The sequence below is a fragment of the Acanthopagrus latus genome, chromosome 21 (assembly GCF_904848185.1).
Source record: "Acanthopagrus latus isolate v.2019 chromosome 21, fAcaLat1.1, whole genome shotgun sequence".
In the NCBI taxonomy this organism is placed as follows: Eukaryota; Metazoa; Chordata; class Actinopteri; order Spariformes; family Sparidae; genus Acanthopagrus; species Acanthopagrus latus.
Genome location: NC_051059.1, coordinates 19,627,158 through 19,652,883, shown reverse-complemented (window position 1 = coordinate 19,652,883; position 25,726 = coordinate 19,627,158). Strand labels below are relative to the sequence as shown.

The window sequence follows — 25,726 nt, the reverse complement described above, 5'->3', positions numbered from 1 at the left end:
CTTTTTCTCCATTTTGTCGCTTCTGTCTCTGATTTTTCTTGATCATCCTGCAGCGCGGAGAGGCTGACGCGATGGCAGTGGACGGAGGAGAGGCGTACACAGCCGGGAAGTGTGGTCTGGTTCCTGTTATGGTGGAGCAGTATGATCAAGGTGTGATACGTCGCACAGAAACCACTACACACAATCCTGTGTTCAACTTTACCTTTTCTAGATGACTAATACTTATCTGTCTCTGTCCACAGCGCAATGCAGCACCTCTGGAGGTAATAAACCCGCCTGTATTTCTGTTCCTTCTAGTTTTACTTAATCTAAAAGTAAATCTACTTATTATCTGTCCGATGGCTCTCTGAATCTTCTTCTTCTGTGCTTCCACTCTTGCAGGTACAGCCTCTTCTTACTACGCGGTTGCTGTGGTAAAGAAGGGTTCAGGCGTGACCTGGGATAACCTGAAGGGCAAGAGGTCCTGCCACACTGGCATCGGCAGAACTGCCGGCTGGAACGTCCCCATGGGCCTCATCCACAAACAGACCAGTGACTGTGACTTCAGTAAGTGACTTTATGCTTCTTCTCCTAAAAATTCTGGGCCAGTTGTTCTGCTGCCATCCACAGAAGTATCCACTGCCTTACCACCAGACTACCGAGCAGCTTCTTTCCTCAGACTCCTCAATTCACCCATCCTTGTCTTAGTTAAAAAAAAACAAAAAAAACAATGTGTTTTTGTAGTTCTGCCAAAAAACATCCACCCTATGACATCTGTGCTGTCGAACACCATAACATTACCTGCAGTGGCAGAAAAGTAATTTTCCACACCTCTAACACACCATTCTGTCTGTGTCTCATCCTTCTCCCCAGGTAAGTTCTTCAGTGAGGGCTGTGCCCCTGGAGCAGACCCCAGCTCTGTGTTCTGTAACAAATGTGCCGGCAGCGGCAGAGGTGTGGAAGATGAGTCCAAGTGCAAAGCCAGTAGTGTTGAACAGTACTACGGCTACGCTGGAGCCTTTAGGTAAAGTGCAACCGTGAAATTATTCTCAGCATAAAATTATATGTGCATGTGTGTTAAAAGAATAGTTTGACATTTTAGAGAAAGCACACGTTTGCTTCCTTCCTCTGAATTAGTAAAGATTTATACCACTCACATGTCTGTGTGGAGCCTGAAACAAAAGGGACACGGCTAGCTTGGTTCTCTGTAGCAGAGTTCATCTAATTTCATTTGATAGAAATATAAAAAATATGTAGTTTTAGGAGGACTTCCATGCTGCAGGTGCTTGAAAAACAATGTGTCCATCCACTCATTGTAGCTTTTCTGCTGGTTGCAGCTGAGTAGTTTTTACACACACCAGTTGAAATGAAATTATATAAATGAGTTACTTAGCTTTGGGGCTACTAAAAGGCATTATTTGTAAAGTTTTAAATGAGCCAGCCCATTAGCTGTTCCAGTTCGCTAAGCTGAGCGCCCTTCCAGCTGCAGCTCTGTACACAAAGGCCAACTCTCCAAATTTTACACATTAGTACAAGTGTATAAGTGAAATGGGTAGTCTTTTGCTCCAGAGAAAGCTGCATGAAATCTCATAAATATCACTCAGTGGCTAAGTTGCATTCTGGGTAATATAGGCAACAGGTTTTGAAATTCCACTGGTCCAGCATTACATTCCTGTAACACTGTTGGACTTACTACGAATTTTATCACAAAATGATCAAAATCATTGGCAGGAACAGAGGGAGCGTTCCTCTCCATTTTTTTAAAACCAGGAACATTACCCACGATGCACCTTGGCCACGGACATCAGTCAAGGGCAATTTATCAGATTATACGCAGCTTCCTCTGGAGCCAAAACAAGCTTTATACTACTTTTTCACATATTTAGTCACACACTGGAAGACCTGTTAACACGTGTAAAATTGGTGGAGTTGCCCTTTAACACAGGATAGTATCAATCTTCTCATCTAACTTTTGGCAACAAAGTGAAAAAATGCATACATTTCCAAAGATTCAACCAAACTATTTCTTGAATTACTCCTTCAGAACGTCCTCCTTCATATTGCCCAATTCAATGTGTTGTGTATCACTACAGGTGTCTTGTTGAGGGAGCCGGTGATGTTGCCTTCATCAAACACACAATTGTTGATGAAAACAGTAATGGTAAGAGTCTGACACCAACCTGTTTCTTCATCTTAGCCATGACTGTTTTGTTGCCTACAATGCTATAACATTCGTCCATGCTGTCTCTCCTCGTCAAAGGCAATGGTCCAGCATGGGCTAGCGGCGTGAACAAGGATGACTACGAGCTGATCTGCCCGAACAACAAGAGTCCAGTGCCAGTCAGTGATTACCTCTCCTGCCACCTGGCTCTTGTGCCCGCACACGCTGTTGTGACTCGTCCAGAGAGCCGCGGCAAGGTGGTCGACTTCCTCCAGGACCAGCAGGTTGGTGATGATTTTTAAGTTACTTTTATTTAGTTGTTACTGTACAGGTCGGTTTATACTGAGGTATAAACCATTATTTGTAAGCCTCATGTCAACATAATATTTTTACACACCTGTTAATTTCCATCCTACATATAGATATTTCTACAACAAACAAACCAAAAAATGAATGCTTCTGTTCTAAACCTTAATCTTGTTTTTATTTTTCAGTCCAAGTTTGGTATCGGCGGCAGCGATCCCTCGTTCAACCTGTTCCAGTCAGACTTAGGAAGGAACCTCCTCTTCAAGGACTCCACCAAGTGTCTGCAGGAGATCAGAGCTGAAACATCCTACGATCAGTTCTTGGGAGCAGAGTACATGAATGCCATGGCTTCACTCAGAAATTGCACAGACAGCACCTCAGGTTTGTACAACCGTGGGTTGAGTCTGGAATAACAGGACAGAAATATAACAGATTAATTTGGCCTAGAAGCGTCACACACTCACCATAAATATAACGTGTTCCCAAGCTGCATCTTAAGAATGATTTTTTTGTCTTTGTCTCTGTCCATCAGATCTGGAGAAATCTTGCACTTTCCATTCCTGCCAGCAAAAAAACTAGTGGCGACCACGGACCACACGGTGCCTCATTCCGCCCTCAGTGATTCGAGCACCCTACCCATCCTTCCCACGCGCAACGCAAAAATTGCCTTGTGTGTTTTCTTACTGATCTTCTTGTAGAACAGTTTTTACTAGAACCATCATTACCAGAACCAACAAATCAACTATTCCGTGACCAATCATGCCCTGTTGTAGTTATTTTCATGCTGTTGAAACGTAATGTTACATTACCTGTGTCATTGGATCCATGTTTAGTATTGCAAACACATGCCTGACTTTTCTCAAATAAAGCTTTTTAACGCTCTTTCGTGTTGACTGCATGGTCTGATTTTGAATTTGTAAATTGTTTGTATGGAGTCAAATGGGTGCCATAAAAAGAGAATTGGTCTATAAAAGACTAGGAGAAAAAGTGAGTGATTAAAATGAGGAATAGATAAAAGAATGAATAACTACATAGAAAATGAGGAAAGTAAAGAGAAGAAATCAAAAAAGGTCAAATATAGCAAAACAAAATATTAAAAAATTATATTTTAACATTAATCGGTTCATTTATTATTCACTTTGCATATTGTGTATATTCTTTTATATTATTGTATCCATCATCATTTATTTATAGCTTTATTTTATCTGATTAATTGCTTATCCTTCTCCATACTTTCAGACATGGTTGTACAATTTGTAACTATCACTTGAAAAGTAAGTGCACAGTAGTTGAAATGTACATAAAGTGACAATATTTTCAATTTAACTCCCAGTGCCACAAACAGTATGATCAAAAAACTTGGTTGAGAAACTTCTGGAGACTGAAAGGACACAAAAAGTACATGGACTTGATAAACAGTTTGTACATATGGACCTGTTGGGGTGTAGTGTTCAATAACAACTGCTGTGAAAGATAAATGGCCATTAACAGTCAAAAACAGTCTCAAAATGTTCTCAATTTCAGGATGAGTTTTCAAAGTGCATTGATTAAATCGTTATCATGCTTTTGCAATGTCCAAAATTAGGCAACAGACAAACACACTCTTGACTGAAGCTGTTGACAAACCTTCTGTCAAAAATGAACTTTGGGCCCTTACGGAGGCCTTGTTCCAATTTAGTTCCAGTCAAACTGATTTAGAAATATGTGCTAATATGTGCCATGTCATTATGAAGACTGCACAGGTGAATAATACAAGACACGCCTCAAGGCCTATATCTTTAGATTTGGCTTCTTTTTACAGGAGCACATGTTCCCAAACATATTTCCTGAAAAGCTTTTGAGCTTTTGATTCTGGTCAAATGATTGTTCTCAGCTGTGGGATTTGTTGATTTTTAGTCATACGTGATGATTTTTAACTGAATATCTGTGTGTTTAGGACTGTTTGTTGGAACAATAAAAAATGTATTATCTATCATCATTTTTTACTTGTGTCTGTTTGTTTTGTCCGTTTGTCAGCCGGGGTACACAAAAAACATTATACAGGTTTCCACTAAACTCTGGAAACTCTTGGAATTTCTTTCATGTGGATGCAAATAAAAATCCAGATCTAGCAGATTTAACTATGTCCTTATAGAGGAGTGGTCTTTTGTCAGCTATACAAACAACAAATAGGGCATTGGATTAAACTTGATTGAATTAAAGGGTGGAGGTATGTGCTGTACTGAGTGCCGTTCTAGATTGAAAATGGAACCTCGGGCTCTGAAAATAATCTAATTTGACTTTTTTCTGGCATTTTAAAGAGGAAAAATATGAACTGATTAGTAAAATGAATCATTGTCAGATTAGTGGATAATGAAAACAGGCCTAATTGAAAAAAAAAACCCTCTTATCAGTTCTATGGTCAATAATTAGCTATCTATTAGCCATGAGTTGAGTGAGTTAAATAAGTTGCACAACATTTCTCTTGTATGGGCCATTTCATAAACTAGATCATACTTTGACTCATTTGAAGACTTTGGCACTGTTCCAATAGAAACCTTTTTTCAGTTGACTCTGTGGTTTGAAAGATCAAACCTCCTTCAGAGCCAATAAAGACTGAAGAAAACAAACAACAACAACAAAAGCCCCTACCGATTAACACCTTGTGAAATTCATTACACGTGTAGGCCGTATTGTTTTAGTTTAAGCTTAATATACACAACTCAAAGTCGAGTAGGACTATGGGGATGTGGGTGCATATATGTGCGTGGATATGCAAGAAAAGTCAAATGAGGGCGCAAACATATCCACAAAACACAAATTAAAATTCATTTACGTCACAGAATAAAGAATCAAGAGAAACACTAAAACATCCCCACCTAATTTTGAGTAGTGTGCTACCTGCAATATTAAATGATAGTGAGGTGGGCGGATGATTTGATTGAAGCTCCAGTATCACATGACCCAGGAAGCAGCATCAGACCGTAATTTTCCCGGAAGTTACCCATGCGACTTGGAGGCGCACCGGCTCCATAGACCAGAAACATCGCATTATGGCCTCGCTCTGAGCCTCCTGATGCGACAGTTGTGTACATACCTAACCGGCAATCCGTCACCATCGACGCCTTGATCATGGACCTCCGGTCCAGAGGCTTTTTTCGGGGCCATCGGAGTTGTCAATAGTACTCCCGAAGTACTATATTATTTGATTTTGAGCACTGTCACTTTTGCACGCCCGGGGATTTAAACCGAAGTGACAGTAACAGCACTCACCCCATCTGCCGGTCAGCTAGCTAGCTCGCTAAGTCAATAGCTAAGAAGGGCATCACTTTTCTTTTGGAGTAAAGGACAAGGAAACTGCAACACCACTCCTTTCATTAACAGAAGACTGAACAGAGGCTGATTCCCCGAGTTCCCATCTTACAACATATTCACTATTGATTCCTGGTAAGAATAAAACCAACTGACGGCGGTAATGCTAGCTAGTAGTACCCCCGATCAAGGCTTCATATTGGTCAAAGGCACACAGGCTAGCTTGCTAATGTTAGCTGGTCGAACAGGCCCAGCCGGCTGTCAGTCCTCATACTAGGAGCGCTAGCCAGTTAATCTTGCCTAGAATACGAAAACGGACGAAGCCGAATTTATGTGAATGTTTTCACTGTAGTTTAAGGCCGGTTACCGAGTTAATCTCGAGGCTTTCGCGAGAGCTGCTTGGCTAAAGTTAAGCTAACGGTAGCTAACTGAAATGACAGCCGGGGTTCCACGGTCTCGTGGCTAATCTTCATTTGGTAACCGTTACATCGTAGACTCCGTGAGGTAAAGTTAGTTAGCCCTGATGCTTACAGTTTAATGCTTTAAAAACCTCTACTGTGTTTAACAGCCAACGCCTCATGGTAACATTTTTAAACCATCATATTATTGCCAAAGCCGATTTAATATAGGTTCAAGTTAAATGTCAGTGTGATTATTTCATTCGCTGGCGGAGCTGGCTGGGCCTGCAACTAAATACACCTCGTAGGACAGAGCTGGGCTAACCTGCTAACATTATTACCAACAATAGCTTAACTGTAACCTAATCGCTGTCAAGTATTGCGACATGGATCAGCTTCTTTGTATTTCTTGTGTTTTTATTGATCAACATAATCATCCATCCGCACAGTCAAAGACTGTAGTCACTGTGCGTTAATGTTAAATGTGGACTCAACGTTCAGCCACGTAGCGTAACTTAGCAAAATGTCTATGATAGAGGGACACGTAATGTTAGCCGGCGCTGGCTAGCGATCTAACCTGCTTCGGCCGGGAATGCTGCCTCGCTAGCGGGCCATCAAAATGCCTTCCATCCTATAATTTGGTTAAGACACGTTGGAAAGCTTTTCTTGACTATCTTGTCATATTTATTGACGATCCATACGACTGTTAGCCACCTCTCCTGGTGGAATCCTATGTTAGCTTTGTACACGGAGAAGCTGTCTAAAAGAAGCATGGCACAAGCTAGCAGCTAACGATAGTTCCTGTGTCAGCAGGTGGATGGTGCATGACACGTCTGCTCATAGTGTTCATTTTCGTTTTTGTTCAATCCACCATGTGTTGGCTATTTCAGCACTTATACAACAGTCTTTCATCCCGATGAGTAATCGGCTCTAAAATGATTGTTATCGGAATGGATTATTTGCGCATGTAGCTAGCACAACCAGGGGGCATTGGAGTCACAGTTAACACAGTAAATGAACTTTGACCTGAGGTATCCATTTTCTTAAATTCACTCAAAACCAGACCAGTCAAAAAGATTAGGTGACAGTGAAGTATGAGCTGGAAGTAGATGCTCAGACCAATACAGGAATGAGGTTTTTTGCAGTTAAAGTCCTCTTTTTTGTAGTAATTTAAAAGTCACCACAACACTTTTCTGCTCAGATAATGGACTGGTTTGGGTGGAGGCTAAAACATACAAGTCCATTGCTATTTGATTTCAGCAAGGAATCCACAAAGGTTATTATCACTGATCTCTTAAATGACTGCATGTCTGAGCCATGCACTGTGTAAGCGATTAACATTGTGGGAGGTGATGGTGTTATCATAGGCGAAACCACAGGCCACACCCTCACTGCTTAGTTAGATGTCGCCACACTAAAGGCTCATGACGTCTTACAGTGTTGTCTGATATCTAACCAAACCTGTGTGGCTGCACCTATCATGTTTTATAGAGGTGAAATTTGAACTGAGAGCAATGTCTTTGATCAACTCTTGACTTATGCTTAATTGTTCTTTTTTTATGTATATCTCTTGTTTCTCTCTTCCTCAGATAGGCTGGCAACACAACGCCACCCTAATGCAGAACCACAAAAGAACGTGAAATGAACAAACCACCGCAGCCTATTACGGGACCCACGTCTGTCCCAAACCCTTCCCCATCCCCTGGATTGACACAGGTGAGAGTGGCTGACCTTATAGAATGTAGGTTGTATTTGTGGTTAAAACTTTGGTAACATCTGTATTTCTTCCTCTCTCTCAAGGCGGCCTACGGCCCCGGACAGCCCCCGTCTCTTGTTTTTGCCACCCCTCCACCACAAATGAACTCTGCACCACAGCCAAGACAGGTATTGTTCACAGCATGATCCTTCTCCACGTTCAGTGTTAGGTATGGGATGTTTTTTTGCAGCATAAAAGAAACCTCCCTTTCCTACTCTTTCACAAAAAATTCTGACACGGCTTCTTCTGCTTTAAGGCTTTGGCTAAAACTGTGTGTGCGCGTGTGTTTATAGCCTATTTGCCATCTTTCTCCTTGAATGTCGATCTTGACTTCTTTCCTCTCTTCTGCTGTCCTCCCAGTTTGCAGCAGGGCCCCGTACTTTACACCAACAGGTACTAACACCCCTCACTGTTCCCTACATCTCCTGTCTCCTTAGTGTAATGCATGCCTTAAGTTCCTTATATTTGAGAATTAGAGGAAAATGATGTAGTGCTTATTAGCTGAGTTAACTGTTCCTGAGAATCAATGACATTTCCTGAGGTTATGTCATTATCCCAAAGGCAAATCCTCCATAGGAAGTCTTTATTTTAAATATTTCAAAAGAAGTCTGCCCAAGCCTTCTTTGTTCATCCACATATCTGAAGTATCACCCCCCCCATACATCTCTGCATTTGCAAGACACCCTACCAACCCTGCTGTTAGTATGACGGCATAAATGACCATGCTTTTTTTTTTTTTTTCTTCTAAAATTTGATTTTGTTGTAGGGTAAAGCATTTCATAAAAAGCTAACAAACAATTTAGAAATAAAGTGAATGTTTTTTTTTTTCATTGCCTGCATGCATGTGTAGCCTGTAAATGATTCATAAATCTCTCAACTGGGGCCCAGAGGACTTCAGCGGATCCGTCTTCTATGCGGACCTGTACAGAGTTGCATGTGCCGCTGTGGTTGTTTGAGCTTACTGTTCCTGGCTGAGATATTTTGCTGCTGCTTTCATACTCTTTCCTCTTTACACCTTGTAATCTCACCCTTCCAACGTTGTCTCTTGTCCTCATTTTCACCCTAATCTCACTCCCTCTCTTGCTCTCTGCTCATGTGTTGCGCGGCTGAAGGGTGGATACAGAGCACTACAGGTAACAGCTTTTCTCTTCGTCTCCGTCCTCTGGTAACTTGCTCTAACCTCAGTGTAGCAGGGGCATGGCATGACATTCAGTGCGAGTTAGACTCAGTGTAACCCAAGAACAGGACTCGTTGTACATATTGGCAGTCACTGTGAGTGCATTGCTTCCAGCTGAGGTTAGGAGTGTCTGTGACTGGACACACACACAGGCACACACAACAACATTTGCAGACATGAGCTAAGACTTCCATAACTGAGACACTAAATGTACAGAGCAACAGGTTTGTTTGTGCTATGACTTGCCCTTCATCCCTTCTCCTCCCTTCTCCTCATCTGTTCGCTAGAGTTATTATCAGAACCGACCAGCCATGGCCACCAGTGCTCCAAGGGTACAGACGAGTAGTGGCCCACGACCCGTTGGACCCACTCACGTCTATCCGCCCAGCTCCCAGATGATGATGATTTCCCAGCAGCAGCTGTCTTTTGCTGGCTCCCCTCAGGGCTACTTCATCCCACCTGGACAGGTTGGTTCACATTATTAATAATCAGTTTGTTAAAGTCAAGCACATATCACCATTCTTGCCACATAATCCAGACCACATGCTCATTATAATGCCGTATTGGTCTGAATACAAGAAAATAGTTTTGGGAAGAAATTACATTTGAAAGAACTAAGTCATTCAGTGTTAACAACCACCAATGGAGGGAGTATCTGCTCCTACAGAGTGAGCTTCTTACATTAAGAGCGTTGCATCATGGGGTTGTTTGTATCCTTGATTTTTCTAGTCAAGCAGGTTCCTTGAAGTTTCATGTTATATTGTGTCTAAGGGACTAAAGCAGCCCTAAAATTGGCAAAACCGGTTTAACCTACAAGAGTTTCTGACCGCTTGTGCAGCTTGTTTTGCTGCCATGGAGAAGTTATGTTTTTGACCAGTGGAAAGTTGAAAGCAGTAACCGACTCATGTGACAAACAATTACCAATGTCACACAATAAAGGACAGTCTAAAAAAATGCTAACAGCTGCAAATCATTCTGACTGCTTCCAAGAGCCTGACATGTGAGTGTGAGAGCATGTGACTGATAGACACAATGAAGAAATAAATGCGGCTCTACATCTTGTGTACAAACTACACAAGATTTAGGGGTTTCATGTCTCTCAAAAATCTTATGTTAGAAAATGGGGTCGTCTTATTCGGGCCAATACTATACATTACTGTGGAGGTTGCAAAGATTGACTTGAAGCTCTCCCAACTCAATTCTTTCATCTGTTGTTTTATCTGACTCTTTATTTTGTTTCTGCAGTACCGGGCCCCATACATGCCTCCTACTCAGCAGTATCCTGTGACCAGCGGTACAGCAGGCTTCTATCCAGGAACTAGCCCTGCTGAGTACTCTGCTTATGGTAAGGGTTGTTGCCCGCAAAAAAAGAAAAAAAAAACAGCCAAGCACAACCATGAACATGAAGGATGTTGGTATACCAGGGGACATTTTAAACACCAAAGGTTGAAATTGAACTGAGACTCTTTTCATTGAAGCATTTAGTTTTAGCCATATCCATTTGTTCATCCCTTTTGTCCATAAGGTATCACAGGGTGCACTGTGGTTTTGCTTGGCTGGTTGGTGTGTTCAGTGTCTTTCTGGGTCAAAACACTGCTGTATGTGGTGAACTGCCAGTTGCATGTGGTCTGGCTTGATTCTGCTTTGGCCTGTGTTCTTTCTATCTGCAGTCTCACCTGACACTGCCTTACAGGTTCCATGAAATGGCTTTAAGACAATAACTGTGTTCTCTTTCTGGATGATGTTGGGGTGGTATTCAGTGTCAGCAGGGATCTAATTTGAATATTAATAAGAAATCAAAAGAACAAAGACTCCAAAATGGAAGGCAGACATGAGTATTACTGCAAGTGCTGCTTTAAAAAAAATGCCACTCCAAATGCACTTCTGACCTGTGTTACTGCAAATACTCTTCATAAAGACAAATTATGTTCTACATATTTCATTATATATGTGAGGCATTGGATAAAACTAATAGTAGGAAGCAATGTGGTTCAGTGAACAGAACTTTATACTTTCTTGAAAGAAGTAAAAAAACAAAACAAACAAACAAAAAAAAAATCCAATAAAACAGACACAAGCATGAAATGTAGCCAGAAACACAAGTTAAGAAGAAGTTAAAGATGGTGTACATTTCATGGGACCTTTTTAACACCCTGCTTCCTCTGGATCCTCTCATTAACTCATTCTGCATCTGTCTCTTCCTGCCCTCTCTCCTTCTTTCCTCCCTCTCCCGTCCCTCACTCCCTTCCTCTCGTTTGCTGCGTTGGTTCAGAGCCCTCTCTTGCTGCGAGGGAGAGGCGGGGTGGTGGGGGGAGAGGGGGCGGGCGAGAGAACGGCCGTCTCTCTCTCCATGGTGCTCCTCTCACCTCCCAGCGCTACCCTGGTGAGTAGTGTTTGTGCTTGTGTGTTGGTCAGCAGGCTTTAGTGGCAAAAAGCTCTGTGGCACTTCCTGTCTCTTATAGTGATTTCAAATGTATGTTTTTCTTTTTTTTTTTTTTTTCCTTTTGGTGATTGACACTTGTACTGCATACTTCTACGTGTTGTTAATTAGTGAAGTTTTACATATATGAAAAAAGGCTGCCTGCAGTGTACCGCTGCCAGCCTGCCGGTTCCTTGCTAGCTGGGTACTCTACACACGGTCCCGTGCTGCAGTTCCATGTTAACAATTTCATATGTTTCACATTCACCTAATATTGTAATTCATGTAATGAAATTGAGGATGAGGAGTTTTTTGTGATGGTAAGTAATGTTGGTTGTTTGTTTACTACACAGGACTTTAGCAGTCTGGATGTGACGGCCGTTACCCATTTCATTTTAGTGGTTTTGAGATTGAATTACTTGAACATTCACACAGGCTACGTTAATCTGAAGGCTGGGCCGTTTGCTGACCACACTGTCTTTCTACCTTTGAGTTTGGCCACCGCAGTAATGGCAGCGTCTCTAGAAAGCGCACCTCACGAATCAGCTTGCAGATCAGTCTGCATGTATATAATATGTACATATTTATACCTTGATCTTGGTCTTGTTTGTGTTCCTGCTGGATTCCCCCTCGACTTAATTATGAATCCCACATATAATCATGCAGGTTCTTTAGAAAAAAACACAGTAAATAAACTATTTTGGGTCATAACTGCAGGAAAAAAAGATCCTGTTTTCTTGGATGGATGGTTATTTAAGTGTGAAGCTGTGTGTTGTACTTAAGTTTTGTGCCCTCTTTTTTCATTAATTCTCTTCTGTTTCTTTCTGACCTTACAGCCGGAGCATACTATCCCGCTCAGCCGCAGTACTCTCCGTCTGTCCAGCCGGCACCGGTCATGATCAGCCCCGCGCAGCAACAGCAACAAGCCCCGCCTCCTCAGCAACCACCGGCGCAGTCACAAGGCCCACTAAAGAGGGAACGCAAACCGGTAGTGTGTCACAACAAAAGGGCAACGCACCCCTTGTCTGAGGTCAAAAAAAAATTTTGAATGGACAGAAAGTGTTTTGTCTGTTCAGTGTGGAACTTTCTCTTTTACCGGAAAATAACAATAGTATTTATTATGTAGGGTGGCAGCAGTAGATCAGCAGCGACTGGATTGTTACATACTGTTGGTATTATAATGTTGTCCACATGTTTTGTGGAAACTTGACCAATATTTACCCTGTCTCCTGACAGATAAGAATACGAGACCCCAACCAGGGCGGGCGCGATATCACAGAGGAGATCATGTCAGGTGGAAGGTCCACCACAACACCAACTCCCCCACAGGTAAGGATGCTTCTGGGAACACTGGTTTCTGTTAACTGATTTTTAACTCTGATGTCATGCAGCTAGAGTTGTATGTACATTGTGAAAGACCTCTTTGTTTTCGTGGTAGTATTACCGATTGTATTTCCCAAGTGGTAATATTAAGTGTATAGTTGGTCAGGTGTAATTTTTATTTAGGAATCTACATTGTTATTAGTTTTTTTGTACTGATTTCAGGTAGTTTTGATTTGAAAAATAAAGTGAGCAAACAGTCGAGGAGTCCAAACTGGTGAAACTGGAAAAGTTTCAGTCTGCAACTCCTACTTTTATTTTGTCTTGCATTGTTAATTAGCTTGTCTGAGAAGGTAGTAATTTGTCCAAAAGTGGAGCAAAAATGTATTATTTAGAGTTTGATGTCATACACTAATTACACATACCAACATGACCGATTTAAAACGTACAGCTCAAGCAGATTATCACTGACATTTGGTCGGTTTGTATGAACAAAGGACACGTTGTTGGCAAAGACAAAGCACAGTTTAGGAACATTGTCCCACCAGCTCCCAATTTATTTTTCATAGAAGTAAAGGCAAGATTTCACATTGCTGTGCTGAGGTCTTGTTATCAGCACTGCACAAATCTAGCAGGGCATTTGACTGAACAAACAGAAAGCAAATGCACACAAATATGCACAGCTGTTACGAGCTGTGGTTGTTTTTCAGGCGTTTGCCTTAACCTCAGTTAGTCAAAACACACCCACTCAACAAGCCAAACATCAGCTTTCTAATGACTAAAGAGTTTAATCAACATTTCTTTGATAGTCTTCACAAAATGTGAAAATGACCTAATAACACTGGTAAAATTGATTGAAATCTGTGTTTCCATTTCAGTCAGTGTTTAAAAATGCTGTTTTGTGTCTGTAGGCCTCCACAGCAGATGTAAGTCCTGCACAGACCAATGGTGAAGTTACACAAGCTGTCACCACAGTGACTAGAAGAGGTGAGTCCTTTTTCTCAGCTAGGTGTGGATCTGGCCAAAACATAATTTCACAATCTGTTTAATGGATCCGCTGTCTAAACTGCGATCTCAGAACAGCCATGTGAAGTAATTGCGCTAATCGACATGGCCATCTAGTTGCCTACAAAACTCTGTTGGCTTCTTCACACAACATGACTACAGGAGTCAATGAGGTTATGTTGAAGTTTGGACAGAGAAGTAAGATGACATTTAATACCCCATCTCTACAAGTCCCCTGAAATTGTGGATCGTGGGCACTCAAGACCTAGAATTGTCAGATCGCTCTCCCTTATTCTCATGTATTACTTAAGGGAGAGGGCTGTATTCCACATTTTTCTGATTGTGATTATTTCACGTGTTTCACTCCTCAGATGAAAACGTCGATCCTCCCTCTAGCGCTGAAACCCCACCACCTCCTGCCACAGCAATTACAGAGCCCGTGGTGGAGGCCAAACAGGAAGTGGACGTCCAGATTGCAGCACCTGCTGAGTTGGTTACAGAATCTGTCGCCCCTGCAGCTGCTACTGAGGTGCCATCCCCGTTGACAAAGGACCTGCAGTCTTCCTCCTCCCTCCCTCCTGCAGCAGCAGCATCTACTACACCTCCTGCAGAGGAAGAAAATAAAGTTGATACTAAAGTTGGTGACACAGTAGACGCTCCTGTTGGCCCGTCATCATTAGCAGCACAAGAGGCACCTGTCAAGTCGGAGGAACCAGTGGCTGCCCCAGCTCCAGCTGAAAAGGCGCCAGAAAAGGAGGAAAAGAAAACAGAAGAAGTGAAGACGTTGGAAAAAGAGGAGGAAGTGACCAACGTTAAGTTGGAGCCTGAAGTTGAGGTTGCTACGACGGTTGCTGAGACGGTTACCACCGTGAACATGGCAAAAGAAGAAACGGCTACAAAGGCTGCAGCTGAAGTCTCTCAGCCTCCACCCTCAACACCGGAACCTGCTGCTCCGCAGACCCAGAGCGCTGCCCCGAGCTCTGAACCTGAACCTGAACCTGAACCCGAACCCGAACCCGAACCTGAACTCGAACCCACACCTGCTGTTGTGGCAGAGCCTCTTCTCTCCAACGGCCTCCCTCAGGACACAGAGGAACTCCCTGAGGATATGGCATTTTCTGACACTACAACCCTCGACAAGCCTGATACTTCTAAATCTCAGGAATCCACACCTGTGGCTAAAACGGCAGTGCCAGCCCAGGAGGAGGAGCCAGCAGAAGAAGAGGAGGAGGAGGAGGAGGAGGAGGAGGTCGAAGACAAAAAGGTGGAGAAGAAAGAAGAGGAAAAGGAGAAAAGTGAGGATGCCCCTTCTACCGCTGTTAGCTGCCCAACAGAGGAATCTACTACTATGCAAGGTAGTGTGGAGTTGATTATTGCCTGCATTTATGATCTTTATGTGTCATGACCTAGTGTGAGATTTTAATGTCAATGTCCTTCTTCTTGAAGCTGCTACGTCTGTGCCAAAGAAGAGGAAGAACATGAAGGAGTTCAACAAGAAGGAGGCTATTGGAGACCTCCTGGATGCCTTCACAGAGGTGTGTATCAGTCTTGAATGGCAACATGACAGCTGAAATTGACTCACTGTTTGCAGGGAGGCTGCCGTTATGACTTGCTTTTGCAACAGGTTAAGCTATCTTTCCATAGTTGAGGCAGAGCTGCTGGAGGACAGCAGAGGGACAGACCAAAATATTTTCTCCATAAAACCTGATCCATTTTTTAACTAATAACCTAAAAAAGTGAGTTGTGTTTTTGTACAGTAATCCATGAGGCCAAGACCCCAGAAACACTTTGGTGTTTGGTGGTGTCCTTTGCTTTATACACCGGTGGCCGCGAAATAAAAATTACTAAAGCATTAATTGGGCACTTAATTTGTATTAGTCATTAACGGTTTCCAGGAAATCAAAACTCTTGAATGCCAATCAGAATACCTAGAAAACTACTTGACTATGATTGTCGGGCCCGATACTGATGTGTAGGTGAGAAAGAGAGCAAGACATGATCAAAACGCTTCAGTTTTGATTTCAGTGGAACTCTGCTTCAGCTGTATCAATAATATATTTTTTAGGACATTCTCTGATGAGTAACTGGGTTAATATAATACTTGCTCATCTCTTCCTGTTGCTTTTGCTGCAGGAGCAGGATGCCAAGCCCGCTCCTGAACCCTCATCCCCTCAGGCTGACCCCGTCCCTGTTGCTCCAGCTGAACCTCCCGCTGAGGTTGCAGATGAGACCTGGGAGGAGAAAGAAGACAAGCAGAATGCAGAACCAGACAGGTCTAAAGCCACACCTGAGCCAACTGGGCAGAAATACCAGTACAAAGAGGGTAGGTTGTGACTAAAATTGTACAGAAATAACACTGGAAGCTTTTGTATTTGATGTACATTTGTGGTTTTAATGTCTTCTTTGGCGCACATGCATACCAAAGGTCAGAGTCATACAAATTCTTGAACATTTGAAAAATGCTTATCTTAAATCATTGTGTTGTATTATGTCATGATGAGAATAAGATATTCGTTGCCTCTTAACGTTGATATTAGCAATCATCAAATCAAATTTAAACAGGACATTACAGTAAATTCAACAGCTGGTAAAATAAATAAAAAATGTCAATACAAATTGATTGCTGTATCAAGGTATTTTTTAAAACTTTTTATTGCAAATATTCATAGCAACAATTTAGATGTGTGGATAAATCCTGTAGATGTTTTAGTTTAGGTTTGCTTCAGTTTTACTTTAAACTGCTGCAGCTTAAAACTATGTCAATGCAACAGAAACGTATGTCACATAAAATTCACATGTGTGTCGTACGTTTCACAGAAAAATGGAAGCCGATTGACCCTGAGGAGAAGAAGCGGTACGACAGGGAGTTCCTCTTGGGCTGCCAGTTTATCAATGCCAGTATGCACAAACCTGAGGGCCTGCCGAGCATCAGTGATGTTGTCCTTGACAAGGTTGGTGATATTTTATTTCATTTTGCTGCAGAGTGCGATAATGACGTTTGTCATGTCGCATGATAATAATGTTGCAGCTGCATGGATTATTTCATTTATTTTAAGCTCATGAGCACAACTAGTTTGCCAATAAGTCTTTGTGTTTATGATAAAACTGAGTTCAGAAACCTGACTTACCTCTTGGCTTGTCAGTGTTTTTGTATTTTTGTATCAATGCCTGAGATCATTCATTTTTCTTCAGGTGAACAAGAATCCGCTGCGGCCTGTTGACCCATCTCGACTGATGAATGTTGGCCCTGATTTTACACCCTCGTATTTGGGTAATCTTGGGAGGGGATCGGTAGGAGGACCACGAGGCCCAGTGAGTAGATTTCTTTCAACTTTCTACGCTGGTTTATTATGAGACCACATCATTGTCTCTCTTTCCTAATCATAATTCAATGAATTTGTTCTGTTGGAAAAAGGTTCCTTTTCTCACTTTTATATATATACATTCCTGCCCCACCACTTAGCCGCCCGGGCCACGTCGCTCTCAGCAGGGTCAGAGGAAAGAGCCCAGGAAAATCATCCTCAGCAGCATGTCTCTCGGCGACGACGTGCAGCTCAACAAGGCTGAGAAGGCCTGGAAGCCCACAGCGAAGAAGGCTTCTCGCAGCCGTGGCGCAGAGGATGCCGTAGACGATGATCCCGATCAGGCAAAGACACAAGAGCTGTTTAAGCGTCTGCGCAGTATCCTCAACAAGCTGACCCCTCAGAAGTTTCAGGAGCTGATGAAGCAGGTGACAGAGCTGACGATAGACACTGAGGAGAGGCTGAAGGGAGCCATTGACCTCATCTTTGAGAAGGCCATCTTGGAGCCCAACTTCTCTGTGGCTTACGCCAACATGTGTCGCTGCCTTATGGGGGTAAGTTGTTTGTGTCTAAATCTTGATCATTTATCACTCGCTCCAGTGATGACTTATGTTTTGTGCCATGTGTCTGGGCCACTGAATGTTCATGATGGAATTGAGGAACTGATGGAGCACACTTTAATCATCCTTCATTTTATGTTTTACATTTTCATAATCACATTTTTATGCCATATAATTATTGATGACCATGAAAATGTATTAACAATGTTCCTATACTCAATGCTTTTCTCCGTCAGTTGAAAGTCCCCACCTCAGACAAACCAGGAGTTTTTGTGAACTTCCGCAAACTGCTGCTCAACCGCTGCCAGAAAGAGTTTGAGAAGGACCAAGATGACGATGAAATATTTGAGAGAAAGCAGAAGGAGTTGGAGGCTGCCAAAGATGTAAGAAACATTTACTGTCACTGTCCCAATCATCGCTGTTTCTGTTTCATGTCGATAATTTTACTCAACCCACTAAGCACAAACACCCACTTGTCTCTGCCCTCAGCTAGAGGAACGTGAGCGCTTGAGGGTGGAGCTGGAGGAAAACAAAGACCAGGCCCGCCGCCGCTCACTGGGCAACATTAAGTTTATCGGTGAGCTCTTCAAGCTCAAGATGCTGACAGAGGCCATCATGCACGATTGTGTAGTGAAACTACTGAAGAATCATGATGAAGAGTCTCTGGAGTGTCTTTGCAGGCTGCTCTCTACAATTGGCAAAGACCTGGACTTTGAGAAGGCCAAGGTAAAGCAAAACACTAACACAGCTAGAAATCAGTCACTGTTTGAATGTATCAAAGTTTTTACAATCATCTTTTTTCTGTGCCACTTGGGATTGAGGGGCTGAAGAGTCAGTTCTCCACATATACATCAGTCTCTCTTATTAATTTACACTAGACATTTTGTAGATGTGACTCATAAAAGCTGCTTTTTGTGTCCCTGTTAGCCTCGTATGGATCAATATTTCAACCAGATGGACAAGATTATCAAGGAGAGGAAGACCTCATCCAGAATCCGCTTCATGCTGCAAGATGTCCTGGATCTCAGAAAGGTAAATATGAATACATCTATAGTAAGGTATTAGTATTATGGAAAGGTATTATCAAGCACTTAAGGCTGTGACTAATGCCTAGAAATATTCTTGGATGAGCAGAATTGTTTAATGCTGTGTTTGAAGTAATCCACAGGGCTCATGAGTCGAATGGGAATCCTGAATGTAGATAATAATGCGTCAGACTAAAACTGTTATATAACTGTTTTCCACTTGTGATTCACAGAATAACTGGGTGCCTCGCAGAGGAGACCAGGGTCCTAAAACAATTGACCAGATCCACAAGGAGGCAGAGTTGGAGGAGCACCGGGAACAGATCAAAGTCCAGCAGCAGCTTATGTCCAAGAAAGACTCGGGCGGCGGAGGAGGTGGCGGCAGGATGGGTGGGAACATGGGGGGCAGAGGCCCACACACGCCTGGAGGTGGAAGGACAAATCCGCCCCAGGATGAGGGATGGAACACGGTGCCCATCTCCAAGAACAGACCCATCGACACCACCCGTCTTAGCAAGATCACAAAGGTAATGTTAAAGTTTAACAAGGATGGTCTTCACAGAAACCTCATGTACAATGCAGTTGTTTTTTTTCTTCAAACATTCGCAGTAACCATTTTCTGTCTCTTTTCCATTGTTATATTATCACTTTCAGTGTGTGTCCTTGTAAATGTAATGAAGATCAGGTCTACATACAAACTCAAATAATTCATTAACTCGGGGCGCCGCTTAGCTCGGTTGGTAGTGCGCGCGACCCACGCGCCGAGGCCCTGCAGCGGACCCGGGTTCAACTCCCAGCCCGGGTCCCTTTGCTGCGTCTCACTCCCCCTCTCTTACCCTGTTTCCTGTCACACTCTTCAGTTGTACAAAGCCAGAAAAGGCCAAAAAAATACTTAAAAAATAAAATAATCCATTAACATCAAACATACTCCAAGTTCTCACTTGCCAATGATACAACAAACACTGATAAATCCCAAATTCAGAGGCGAACACGAGTATTGATGAATCTTAGAATCTGCCCATGAACCTCAGCCTCAGGTTTTCATTCTGATATATACAGTATAGTCACATATAGTGTTTCGAGGGTGTTTCCTTTGGGCGCACAGAAAGAATATCTTGCAGTATTCAAGAGTCTTCAGAATCAAACTGGCTTTAGTTTATCCTAATGTTTTAGGACTTTGGTAGATGTGTCTGTAACTTGATTTTTAAACATAACGTTCATGTTTCTGTAAAGCCTGGTGCTGTGGACTTCAGCAATCAACTGTTGGCTCCAGGAGGAAAAGGCATGTGGGGCAGCTGGGGCAAAGGCAGCAGTGGAGGAACTGGAGCTAAACCAGCAAGTGGAGAGCAGGGTAAAACATCTTCGATATAAGAATTATAATAATCAACGAGGTAAAAGTTGTCTAAAATAGGTGTGGTGCTAATCGCTCCCTTTCCCCTTTTTAGATTCTGGTCGTCCAGCAACCAGCACCCTCAACCGCTTCTCCGCCCTGCAGCAGTCTGGTTCATTGTTATCTTCATCAGACTCTGATCGCAGAGCTCCTCAGAGGTAATCTTACAGATGCCTTCTCACCCAGTGAAATATTCTGTCTTCATGCTTTTATTTCTTTCTTTTTTCCTTCACTATTGACAAGGTCAAATGGCTTATAGAATTTTTTTTTCTTTTTTTTTTACATTTTAAACTCGTAAGCCATCAATGTAAGTTACTTATAATAGGTTTACAAAGTTAACTTATGAATATATCCTCTGAATTTATAACTGCAGTATTTTCATTATGATGTTTGTTCACATGATCTGCTTAGTGACCTTTTTTTTTTTTTTTTAAATGTGGTGACACAACACTGTAATAAATTTGTTTTTTTCTCACAACCTTTAGGTCAAGCTCCAGTCGTGAGCGTGGTGGAGACCGGGCCGATCGTGACAGGGATCGCTTTGAACGATTTGATCGCGGAGAGGGACGGGAGGGCCGTGATGGCAGGGGCAGCCAGAATCAAATCAGCAAGAGAAGCTTCAGCAGAGAGTCGCAGGAACACGGCGGGAGGGGTGGAGACAGCCGGGCAACGAATGAGCCAGTGCGTCGCGTGGCCAGCATGACCGACGACCGGGACAGGGGAAGCAGAGACAGAGGAAGTCGCGATAGAGGAAGCCGCGATAGAGGAAGCAGAGACAGAGGAAGCCGGGATAGGGGTCCAAGCAAAGATCTCACAGGTGAGTTACAGGATAAGCTGATGGTTTCAGGTGTGCACACAGACATCAGGACGAGAGATGTAAGAGGAATATTGTTTAACTGGTATCGTCTCCTTTTCTTCTCAGTAGTGAAACGTGAGAGTGCTCCCACTCCTCCTCCTCCTTCTTCTCTTCCCAAACCCGCCTTGACCGAGGAGGAGGTGGAGAAGAAGTCGAACGCCATCATTGAAGAATACCTCCACATCAATGACTTGAAGGTACAAACATGACGTCGTGCACACTCACACTTGAATGCATGCATTTTATCAGGCTTACCAGCCAGTGCTTGGAGCATGGACCCACTCTGATGGACATCATCTTCCTCTGGTGTTACAGGAGGCGTTACAGTGTGTGTCAGAACTCAACAGTGCCTCGCTGCTCTACGTGTTTGTGCGGAACAGCGTGGAATCGACGCTTGAACGCAGCACCATTGCTCGAGAGCATGTTGGCCTGTTGCTGCACCACCTTGTAAAGGCAGGGACACTGCCCACACAGCAGTACTACAAAGGGTGAGCATTTAACAGGAAAAACATGATCGCACTTTTGCCAATGTTGTTTGGAAAGTTGTCACCTCTAGTGCATTACCATTTACTCAAGCAATGCTGTGTGTTGTTTTTTTTTTTGTTTTTTTTATTTTGTCTTTGGGGACTGTAGGCTAGAAGACACCCTGGAGGCTGCAGAAGACACGGCCATAGATATACCTCACATCTGGCTTTACCTGGCTGAACTCATTACCCCCATGCTCCATGAGGGAGGCATCCCTATGGGACAGCTCTTCAGGTGAGCTACATGCATGAAGTCAAAAAATGATATAATGTAATAAGTTTAAAGTCATGTTTCTTTGGATTAAGGTCTGTCAGATACTGATTTCTTTGAACCAAAGCTTTCTGTCCATCCTTAACATCCAGACATCCTGAATTTCTTTGTAAAAGTGATTTGTAAAAGCCAACAAGACAAAAAACATAATACACCTTATTACCAATTCATGTAGTTCAAGTGATCAAACTAATCTGCACTCATAGTAGAAACTGAAATATCACTAACAAAATATGTATTTACCTATTCCCAAGTATAGCAATGGTTTTTATCAGCAGTGGTAATCAGTAAAGCAGCTGGATCACAATGTACCGCAAAGAAACAGGAAAACCTAATTCAGTGTAACTGTGTCTTCAGGGAGATCTCGAAGCCTCTTGTGCCTCTGGGGCAGGCTGGCGTGCTGCTGGTTCAGATCCTCAAGTTGCTCTGCAAAGGAATGGTAGGTCCAAAGTAAATCCCTGTATGTACATGAAAATAATGTCTACAGTTTGTCGTTTTAGATCCACTGAATTGAATTGTTATTTATTTTTTATTTTTTTTGTCCATCAGACACCTAAAAAGGTCGGAGCCATGTGGACAGAGGCCGGTCTGAACTGGAGAGATTTCCTGCCTGAGGATGAAGATGTCAACAAGTTTGTCACTGAACAGGTCAGTAGGCTACATTAGTTTGACACAAGCTACTAAATACATCTCAGAAAAAAGACGGATAATATGCCAATTTATCTTAAATATTATGGCCGAAATAAAGATGTTAAACTGCATCATTTATTGGCCATATGTGAGCGGATTGTAATGTGAAATTAAGAATGAGACCTTCCCTATCTCGCTGTAGTGGCCTATAGAAGCCTGTTGACGGTTAAGTTGATAAATGTTCCTGGAATGTGCATTTCTTTGGAAAGAACTTGTGACTTTATGCACGTTCTTGAGTGCCTCCTCTCAGTACCTCTCTCTGCTTGGCTACAGAAGACAGAAGTTCCACAGTGCCCCTTTAAATAAATCAAAAAGATAAAAAGGGCAGTGACACTGAATATTTGTACTTTTGGAACATTCTTTGTCATTTTAAAAAAATTTTTTTTAAAAGCCATGATAACAGAGTTCTGTTTTTGTTTTGTTTTTTATGTTGACATTGAAATAATTTAAAGCGAACACCCTCCAAGCTGATCATCACTTACAAGAACATCTCTTCAATTTTCTTTGTTACGTGATTTAGAAAGTGGAGTTCACCACTGGAGAGGAGATGGAGTCAAAGGAAGTCAGTAAGAAGAAGGTCCTCAGTGGAGAGGAGCTCAGCAAACAGCTGGACAGACTCCTGCAGGACAAGGCCAACAACCAGCGGATCAGAGACTGGGTTGAGGTTTGCGACCACCCTAGCGATCATGTTTTTCTCAGGCCTGAATAATTTATGCTGAGTTATTTGTTATGTAAAAGTGGCATGAGTTATTTATGTTTCCTCTTTCTGTTTTTTAATCAGGCTAACTTGGACGAGCAGCAAGCTGCTTCCAACCAGTTTGTACGAGCATTGATGACATCAGTGTGTCAGGCTGCCATCATATGTAAGTATGACTAATATAGCATGTAAATGTAAAGGCTTACATCATCCTTTATCTGTATCAGTTAGTCACCACCGTCATTTTGCAGTGGCAGAATCAATTTGCATGGTAAACTGTAGATATTGTATTGAATTGTAGACTTTGCAGCCCTGGAAAATAAACATTTTTTGCTCCTCGTTTCAGGTGACAACCCGTACAGGGTGGACGCACGGCAGATCAACCTGAGGGCCAGTCTGCTGCAGAAGTACCTGAGTGATGAGCAGAAGGAGCTGCAGGCCCTCTACGCCCTCCAGGCTCTGATGGTGCACATGGAGCAGCCAGCAAGTGAGTGTCCTGCTAGTCTTCTCGGTGCCTGAAGCAGTGTGTCCGGGCGAAACGTACAGAGGTGGATAAAATGACAGTTACTGAACAATACAGTAACCTTGTAATGATGGTGGAAATAAAGATGATGGAGCTCATCATTTTCAGGTTATCCTTCAATTTTTCGATTAGTTTATGTGCAAAAACAACTTGGTGTCCACGTCAGTGTTCGAGGTGGTTTCATTAAGACTTCTGCCCACAGTTTAACTCAAACTCCACTCCAATCATCTTTAAACAAAACTTGCACCAAAATGTAACCTGGGCTTTTTTTGTGAATGTATTTGTGTCAAACCCTCATGTAAAAACATATTTACGACCAAAGCGTCGTCATGGCAGCCCAGACAACATCTCTGGGCTGCCATGACAACAGCAAGCGGAACAAGCTACTGCTAACGTGAGTTGTTCAGAAACGTTCTTTTTAGTAAACTCTGTGCACACAAACAATGTTCCCAATGCTCGTGTTCATGTGAAGAGACCCTGGTGATACTATGAATAAGTTTGATGTTGTGTCGAGCCTTCTTAGTGTTAAAAAATCAAGAGGAGCCAGCTGAGGTGGCTCTGGCATCTGTTTCGGATGCCCCCGGGACGCCTCCCCTGGAAGGTGTCCCTGGCATGTCCCGCCGGGAGGAGACCCTGAGGAAGACCCAGGACACGCTGGAGTGACTATGTCGCCCAACTGGCCTGGGAACGCCTTGGGATCCTCCCGGAGGAGCTGGAGGAAGTGTCCAGGGAGAGGGAAGTCTGGGTGTCCCTGCTCAGGCAGCTGCCCCCACAACCCGGCCCCGGATAAGTGGACGAAAATGGATGGATGGATGGATGGATGGATGGATGGATGGATGGATTTTAATGCTAGTGTAAAGTGCCCCAAGCACTCCCACTGAAAATGAGCTTGAGCCGAAAACAAAAATATGGTCAATCTGTGTGCCTCTTTCGTTGTAATTATGCTTTTACACGAAGGTTTGAATCATACATTCACAAAAAAAAAAAAAACCTAGGTTGCATTTTGGCGAATTTTGCTCTAACACAAGTATTAAATTAATGGAGTTAAAGGAGGACATGCTGACATCAGTGCCTATAAGAATAACTGCAATTTAAAAAAATCAACTAACTATTAAAGCTGTTATCTACAATACATTATCATATAAATGATAAATGGAAATATTGCTCATGTTATCAGAAATATTGATTACTATAAAGGTACTATTGGAAATGGTATTGAACAGTGGAGATTAATATAGAACTGAATTGAAAAAATGTCCACTATATGCTATTAACTTCCTCCTTAATGAATCCTTGTTAATGGCTCATTTAAATATTTTTTACCTCTTCCTCTCTGGATTTATATAGTTGTGTTATGTCTCTTTCATATTATTTACTCTTGATTGTCTATCTGTTAATACTGCCAGTGGATTTGATCTCAGTAGATTTCCACATTTTAAAAAAGTGAAAAATGTCAAAATGGTACAAGTGGCAGCAAGCAGCAGAGGCTAAACAGCGCGAGCTTCAGTTTATCGCAGGACTGTTTTATTCTGAGGCTTGTGTGCAGCCAGCTGTGGGTGAGGTTTAACCACCAGCGCTCGATCAGTTCTGACCTTTGTATTCTGTCTCTGCAGACCTGCTGCGGATGTTCTTTGACGCCTTGTACGATGAGGACGTTATTAAGGAGGAGGCCTTCTACAAATGGGAATCCAGCAAAGACCCCGCGGAGCAGACAGGCAAAGGTGTGGCCTTGAAATCAGTCACCGCCTTCTTCACCTGGCTCCGCGAGGCCGAGGAGGAGTCTGACAAGGAATAAAAGACTGGACTGAAGGCTGCCTCTCACTGCCCCCACCCTTTGGCAAGGCACGGGCTCTGCAGGCAGCCGCGGAGAGTCACGGACAATATTTCCAGAGAGAGGAAGACTCAATCAATCCTCAATGAGGATATATCTTTATTATGTTTTCTTTTCCTTTGAGGGATGGACTCGAAACAATCATTTCTCTCTCCCCTCCCTCCTCTTGCTTCCTCATTATTTCCCCACCTGCTTGTGACAGCAAGTGTCCTCATCAAATAAACTTGAAAACTGATTCAGCAGGA

At 42.8% G+C, this 25,726-nt stretch overlaps 2 protein-coding genes, 1 long non-coding RNA gene and 1 other non-coding gene across 12 annotated transcripts in view; 3 read left to right on the top strand and 1 right to left on the bottom strand.

The window, feature by feature from the left end:
• Positions 1-3,328, top strand: part of tfa (transferrin-a) — an 11,914-nt gene extending 8,586 nt beyond the window's left edge. For all 3 annotated transcript variants that reach the window (XM_037082698.1, XM_037082696.1, XM_037082697.1), the window contains exons 11-18: positions 54-150; positions 243-263; positions 382-546; positions 853-1,003; positions 2,073-2,140; positions 2,240-2,424; positions 2,635-2,827; positions 2,979-3,328. In XM_037082698.1, the coding sequence (XP_036938593.1) occupies positions 54-150; positions 243-263; positions 382-546; positions 853-1,003; positions 2,073-2,140; positions 2,240-2,424; positions 2,635-2,827; positions 2,979-3,025 (927 nt within the window). In that variant the 3' untranslated portion in view covers positions 3,026-3,328. The remainder of the gene's footprint in view (positions 1-53; positions 151-242; positions 264-381; positions 547-852; positions 1,004-2,072; positions 2,141-2,239; positions 2,425-2,634; positions 2,828-2,978) is intronic.
• On the bottom strand, positions 2,603-5,464 carry LOC119010524. The gene is made up of 2 exons (XR_005071987.1): positions 5,327-5,464; positions 2,603-2,850 (listed from the first exon to the last, which is right to left on the bottom strand). It is a non-coding gene; the product is annotated as an uncharacterized LOC119010524 (long non-coding RNA).
• On the top strand, positions 5,462-25,726 carry eif4g1a (eukaryotic translation initiation factor 4 gamma, 1a). Of its 7 annotated transcripts, none has more exons than XM_037082679.1 (31): positions 5,462-5,872; positions 7,725-7,851; positions 7,936-8,019; positions 8,252-8,284; positions 9,356-9,535; positions 10,314-10,413; positions 12,324-12,475; positions 12,724-12,816; positions 13,719-13,794; positions 14,184-15,167; positions 15,259-15,347; positions 15,946-16,135; positions 16,630-16,763; positions 17,005-17,124; positions 17,276-17,668; positions 17,911-18,057; positions 18,164-18,400; positions 18,602-18,706; positions 18,933-19,226; positions 19,933-20,050; positions 20,145-20,247; positions 20,575-20,906; positions 21,015-21,142; positions 21,261-21,433; positions 21,579-21,704; positions 22,098-22,179; positions 22,290-22,388; positions 22,951-23,094; positions 23,212-23,293; positions 23,474-23,614; positions 25,264-25,445. In XM_037082679.1, exons 2-31 carry the CDS (start codon positions 7,777-7,779, stop codon positions 25,443-25,445), a joined length of 5,196 nt encoding a protein of 1,731 aa, XP_036938574.1. In that variant the 5' UTR covers positions 5,462-5,872; positions 7,725-7,776. The 7 variants fall into 7 exon arrangements, with proteins under 7 accessions (XP_036938574.1, XP_036938571.1, XP_036938569.1 ...); XM_037082676.1 differs by having other exon boundaries at positions 5,464-5,872; positions 7,729-7,851; positions 21,012-21,142; positions 25,264-25,718; XM_037082674.1 differs by having other exon boundaries at positions 5,464-5,872; positions 21,012-21,142; positions 25,264-25,718.
• Positions 17,709-17,785, top strand: LOC119011933. The gene has a single exon (XR_005072299.1). It is a non-coding gene; the product is annotated as a small nucleolar RNA SNORD66 (small nucleolar RNA).

Coding starts and splice junctions, on each gene's coding strand:
- eif4g1a (XM_037082675.1), top strand. CDS start 7,777: ATGAACAAACCACCGCAGCCTATTACGGGACCCACGTCTGTCCCAAAC. Junction 9,536..10,313: donor ACTTCATCCCACCTGGACAG/GTTGGTTCACAT, acceptor TTGTTTCTGCAG/TACCGGGCCCCATACATGCC. Junction 17,669..17,910: donor TGTGTCGCTGCCTTATGGGG/GTAAGTTGTTTG, acceptor TTTCTCCGTCAG/TTGAAAGTCCCCACCTCAGA.